Genomic DNA, 6,000 nt, shown 5'->3' on the forward strand with positions numbered 1-6,000 from the left:
TTTATTTTTACTAATGATAAAGACTTCATTAGTTATATTAAAGTGAAGGTAAATTCAAGTGTGTTATTACCTGCTTCTGGAAAGGAATAAGGTGAATAAAAGCGCAGGCTTTGTGAGGTGGGTAGCATTTTCTCCTTGGCGCCTGCCATCTTGTTCCCGGTTCCCAATTCTTTCTCTGTTGGTCCACAGGCTGTTTCTTTCCACAGTGCAGAAAGTGCAAATAGATTTATGGTGCCAATAATGGGTGCCCTGCATGAATGGTCTTTTGGGATTAGCTAAAAGGAATTGTTTGGTGACTTCTGCTATCACCACATTCAGTTTCTCCACTACAGTGCCGCTCTTTCGGTGAATAATGCCACAGGCCTGATAAACGTTTGGCGTGAAGCAACTGAGAGCATGAAAAAAGAGTCTCACAGACCTAGATTTCTAATCCTCACTTCACCTCTTGGTTCCTGAGTGATCTTGGGGAATTATTTAATGTCACTAAGCCCAGTTTCCTCATCAGTCAAAAAAAATCATCATAATGATATGTTAATACCACCAACCTTACAGGATTTCTGTGAGGATTAAGAGAAAGCATGTAACACTCAGCACAATGCCGTGCATGTAATAAACACTCAATAAATATTAGCTGCTAGTGTTAGTGACATGTTATGATTAGTGCTACTTTAATGTTATTTAAAATTAAAGTTAGAAACCAAAACAATGTTTGTAAAGTGCATAACAAAGTACATGTCACATAATGAGTTTGACATATGTACATTATAAGGAGAAAGAGAAGGGAGAAGCAGATAGAGCATCTTATAGTTGTTGGAAGCTTACAGTACAATCATGGTGACCACATTCCTCATTAAAAAAATAATAAGAATAATAATAATAATTAATAATACTTATTGAGTATCTACTGCCTACCAGGAACTATGCCAAACACATTATATTTAGTAATTCATTTAATAGTAACCAAAACCACCTGAGATAGGTAATGATGTTATCTCCATTGAACAAGTAAGAAAACTGAAGCTCAGAAACATTGAATACATTGACCACGGTCACGTAATTAGGAAGTAGGAATTAAAAACAGGGTTTTGAACCTAGGTAGCAAGAATAAGAGTTTTGAAGTTGGAGATTGAGGCACAGGCCAGACCATTAGGGCCCCACAGTGAGAATGGGAGATTGTTGAAAGGTATCGAATGGAGGCATGACATGATCTTATGTACATTTTAGAAGGATCACTGTGTTGTGTGGCTGCTAACCAGATCTAGAAAAGCCGAACAGATTAAGCTAGCCAGATGCTCAGAGAAGTACAGCTGTGTAGTTTGTTTTATGGCTCCAGCATTATGTGGAGCTGCCATGTTGCATAGCTTTAGGAGACACCTTCTTATTGTGGTCTCCATAAATGGCATCCTTTGGAATAAAAAGAGTGGAGGCCCAGGTGGTGGTCAGTTTCACCTTTAGCAAGTGTGGCTGCAAGGCATGGGTAAGCATCAAGGGACAACCTGAATTACCTGTGTAATGATGTATAGTCGTCACCCTTTACCTGCGGGAAATCTGTTCCAAGACCCCCAGTGGATGCCTGAAATCGCAGATAACACCAAACCCTATAATATACTATGTTTTTTCCTTTACGTATGTACCTTTTCATTTAAAGGAAGCACTTTATGGCTTTTCTTTGCCATATCCGAACTGCCATCACCACTACTCTTGGGCCATGGTTAAGTAAAATAAGGGTGACTTGAGCACAAGTACTGCAGTCCTGGGACAGTCGCTCTGATGACTGAGACTGCTACTAAGTGACTAATAGGTGGGAAACCCATAGAGCATGGAGACACTGGCCAAAAGGATGATTGACATCCCAGGTAGGACAGAGCAAGAGGGCCCAAGATTTCATCCTGCTACTCAGAATGGTGCACAATTTAAAACGTATGAATTGTTTATTTCTGGAATTTTTATTTCGTATTTTCAGATTGCGTTTGACCACAGGTCACTAAAACTGCAAAAAGCAAAACTGCTGATAAGGGGGGAATCTACTGTTTCAGTAGATTTCTGGCCCAGGTGATCACTGCTTACCTGCCAAAGTGAAACATGTAGACTCCCCTTGCCAATCCAGGGATCATGGAGGTTTCCACTCAGTAGCCAAGCATGCCACTTACCAACAGGAAAGGCCACGGGCAATTTTCTTCTATTTAGAGGAATGACAGGGTTTTAGTGAATGCTGCCAACCTCCCGAAGGACAGTTGATGAGTCTGTTAAGCTTGTCCTCCTTTTCCTCTTTTGTGTGACTGTCAAGCAAAGGTATGATCCAGTTGACAATATAATATTGTTCAGGTCATTAGTTCACTTACAGAACTATCGGATCCTTCCTTCGAAATCTTTGGCAAGTTGAGTTAATGACAAGGAAGCGGCCGAGCTTTTAAGCCCCAGCATGTCATTAAGCTGTAAGAGCAATTTAAGCAAAAGCATTTTTGCGTTAAATTCAGAAGCTGCCTGTTTTTACAGTTGTATGACTAATTCTTTCCAGAGGCATCAGAAATAAACTTTTTAGACCTAAATGCTATCTTGTGAAAGAAGCAAGTATTCTAGAGAATAAACAAACCCTTGAGTCATATAGCTGAGACAGTCTCCCATGCCATCCTTTCCTGGCATCTCAGATATTCAACTCTTCTACATCAGATAGTTATCTCTTCCAGAAAATCTCCAGTCTAACTTGCTATGTATGGCAACCCAGTCCATTAAAAAAAAAAAAAATCACTCCGAAAGTTAAGGTATTCCTCCCTCTATTCAACTCACGTCTCTAAGGCTTTAATTTAAACCAATGTCCTCTCATTTGGCCTTCTCTGGACATGGAGAAGAGCTGGTCAGCATCTTCCACTTGTAAGAGCCTTTAATCAAATTACTCCTTACTCGCCTTTTCTTCAGGCTAAATAATTCCACTTCCTGTAACCTTTCCACACAGGATTTATTCTCCATCCCTTTAATCATTTTGGTTGGTCTTTCCTTAGACTGTCTCCAGTGGGTCCTTTCATGTAATTTTAAGAAGTTATTTTCTCTCTCTAAAAAAACCCTGAAATCTTCTCTCATTTTTTGATGCATTCAGTTTGGATTTTGGTAGTCCTATCGAGTGAGCACACTGTGCTAGGTCGAGGTGATTTTTCTTTTCAGCACCCCCAATTACCTTCACTTGAGTGGGTCACATTTAGACAGTAAACCATCCAATTTTAGCAATGTTTTCAGTTTTTATTGCCTTTCTCCCTTCACTATAAAGAGGGAACATCAGAAGGAAGAATGAGATAAAAGGCACATTCTGAATAGCAACAATGAGTTGTTAGAAGAAACGTTATGTGAATAGTAAAGAATTGGTGTAACACGGGAATAACGGGCTACTTCTGGTTTCAAAAGGGTGGTTGAGAGAGACCATCTACAATAGTTTTGCTACATTGATGAAAAAGCAGGAAAGGTTTCATGGTTTACTATCACTTTACATGTGCAGGAGAATTGGAGGGGAGGTGCATTGATAGGTGAATCCATATACTTAAATGATTTTTCTGGCCAAATTAATCACTGTGCATTTTATTTATGTATTCATTGCTGTCTAATGCAAAAAGAGGAAGTTGCAGACTAGAAGCAGGTCATTTTCTGCCTCATTCTCTGAGGCTGTTTGAAAAACACTGGGGTTAGTTCTAGGCTTCAAAATGACCATCCAGACACCTAGGTAGTAATTGTCTTGTTTATTTTCTGCATTGGTGTTAGCCATCTTCTGGCCCTGAAGCCCAGGGCAGACTCGCAGTGCCTGCTGGGAAGCATCACCACCACCTTTGCACCTTGTCCTTCTTTCCTGCAGGAGCCTTCTGAGTGGGCGTTCAAACAGCCAGATGGGCCCGAAAGAGTTCATTCAGATTCTCTCTCCTTCATTCCATTTTCTTTCTCCACAGCAAGGAGTTAGTATTTTTGGTGGCTGGGAACTTTAGATTACACTCCATTTCTTTGGTAACAAGAATAACTCTGTGGTCCATTGAGAACAAACCTCTGCCACCCAGCCCCCACTCCATTCGTCTTATGTAATAGAATGACCTGTCTTCATGAGCAGGATGTTGGGGGCCAAAGGGAATAGTTTTTGATAATAAAAATATGACCCTGGCATTCTGATTTTTTTTCTTAGCTTTTCCATGAAACTTTGGTCAGCAGTCTTGTGGAAAATGTTTTTTAATAATAAAACTATAGCCGCTAATCTTTATTGAGGGCTTACCTAGCAAGATGCTAAGTGATGTATTATTAATACATTGATTTTAAACTTTTCCGCAACTTGATAAGATAGGTACTAGTCTTATATCTATTTTACAGCTTAACAATAACCCACAGCCTTCGGACCAACTTATATATCTATTTTACAGATGAGGAAACTTGAGTTACATAAAGCTTGAATAGTTTGACTATGATTACCCATCTGGTAAATGTTGACCTTGGGCCGTTTAACTTGCAAGCTATGCATTTAGCAACTCTGCTGACCTGGATCCCTAGTATGTAAGAAGATGCTTCGTATGCCCTAAATCACTAACATTTATTGCGCTCTTATGGGCCAGGAACTGTTTTAAGCACTGCACATGGATTAGCTCATTAAATGCTGACACAAAGATGCTGTTGAAATTATCACATTTTACTGAGGAAATTTTGAGGCTCAGAGAAGTTAAGCAACTTTCTCAGGGTCACAGAGTGGTTGAACCGTGGAGCTAGAATTCCCACCCGAGCAATCTGGCTCCAGAATCTACCAGTTTCACTATACCTCTGTGTTGCTTCCCATAATACTAATAGTCTAGCAGGAAGTGGGCGGAGGGGGATACTGAGAAAGACTGGACTCTTACCTGAGACTCAAACAAAAAGAGTTGTTCACACCCTCAAGTGAAGTGTTTTCCTGGTTAGTTGGCAGAGGTTGGCAGGACCGAAACCTCAGATAAGCCCCTTGGCAGTGATTCTGGCAGGCAGCCTTTGTCCTACCAGGTTTGTCACACTTGGCATTGGCACTTCTTACCATTTTGTGTTCTTGACACACCCCCCTACCCGCTTTAAACCACATAGCTTTTCTAACTGATGTTCTTTTTTTTTCTCCCCTCTTGTTCCCTGTCCAGCTCGAGGCGTTTTATTCTATCTTCACCACGGAGCAGCAAGACCATGTCAAGTCAGTGGAGTATCTGAGAAACAATTTTCGACCACAGCAGGGTCTGAATGACAGGGTGGTGTCCAAGTCCGCAGTCCGTGATGCCTGGAACCATGACATGACAGACTTCTTAGAAAACCCACTGGGGACAGAAGCCTCTAAAGGTATATTTGGATTAAATGCCCTTGCCCTAAGGAAGATTCCTTATCATACTTTAATTTAAAAGGAGTTCAAAACCAGCCAAGAATTGGAACTCGGTGTTAAGAGCATATGTTTCTCTCCTAAAAGAGACTGTGTGCATGATAAGTACAAGTGATTGTGGGAATAACTTCAGCTAAATAGATATGTTCAGAATTGCCCTTTTGACTAGCAACATGTCAGTCATTCTCTCTGATTCTTTACCTTGTAACATTAACACTACTTAGTCATATCTAAAGAGAGCTCTTGAGAGTCTTACTTTTTAACTGTTTCCCTGTTGAGATCAGGAGTTTGTCTCTGAACTCAAACATCAAGACTTTGGACTTGCTCCCAGGACTCTAGTCTGCAGCATTCATACTAAGATCCACACCAGGCAAGAGCTCCACTTCCAGCTCTCCATCCCCACCAGACATCACATGGCCTTTCAATACTATTATTTAACGGTTTAATTCCCTCATCTGATAAATATAAATTTGGGCATCTTAATCTTTTTCATTTCTACTTTCTCATGTGAAATGAACATGAATTTCACTCCCAGGAAACTAGAAAGTCTGATTCTTCCCTGGCACCCCTCCTTTCAAGCTCTGTGATTTGTCATAATTGTGGCTTAGAACTTGGAAAGCACTTAGAGGAATAGGGCTGATCAAAGTCCT

General features: G+C 40.5%; 1 protein-coding gene across 1 annotated transcript in view; it reads left to right on the top strand.

Moving 5' to 3' along the window:
* PTPRG (protein tyrosine phosphatase receptor type G) overlaps positions 1–6,000 on the top strand; it is a gene marked incomplete at its 5' end in the record, with an annotated part of 197,661 nt that overhangs the window by 31,311 nt on the left and 160,350 nt on the right. The window contains one exon of the mRNA XM_019626509.1: positions 5,121–5,313. Coding sequence (XP_019482054.1) covers positions 5,121–5,313 — 193 coding nt within the window. The remainder of the gene's footprint in view (positions 1–5,120; positions 5,314–6,000) is intronic.

Source organism: Hipposideros armiger, unplaced genomic scaffold (assembly GCF_001890085.2).
Source record: "Hipposideros armiger isolate ML-2016 unplaced genomic scaffold, ASM189008v1 scaffold_681, whole genome shotgun sequence".
Classification (NCBI taxonomy): domain Eukaryota; kingdom Metazoa; phylum Chordata; class Mammalia; order Chiroptera; family Hipposideridae; genus Hipposideros; species Hipposideros armiger.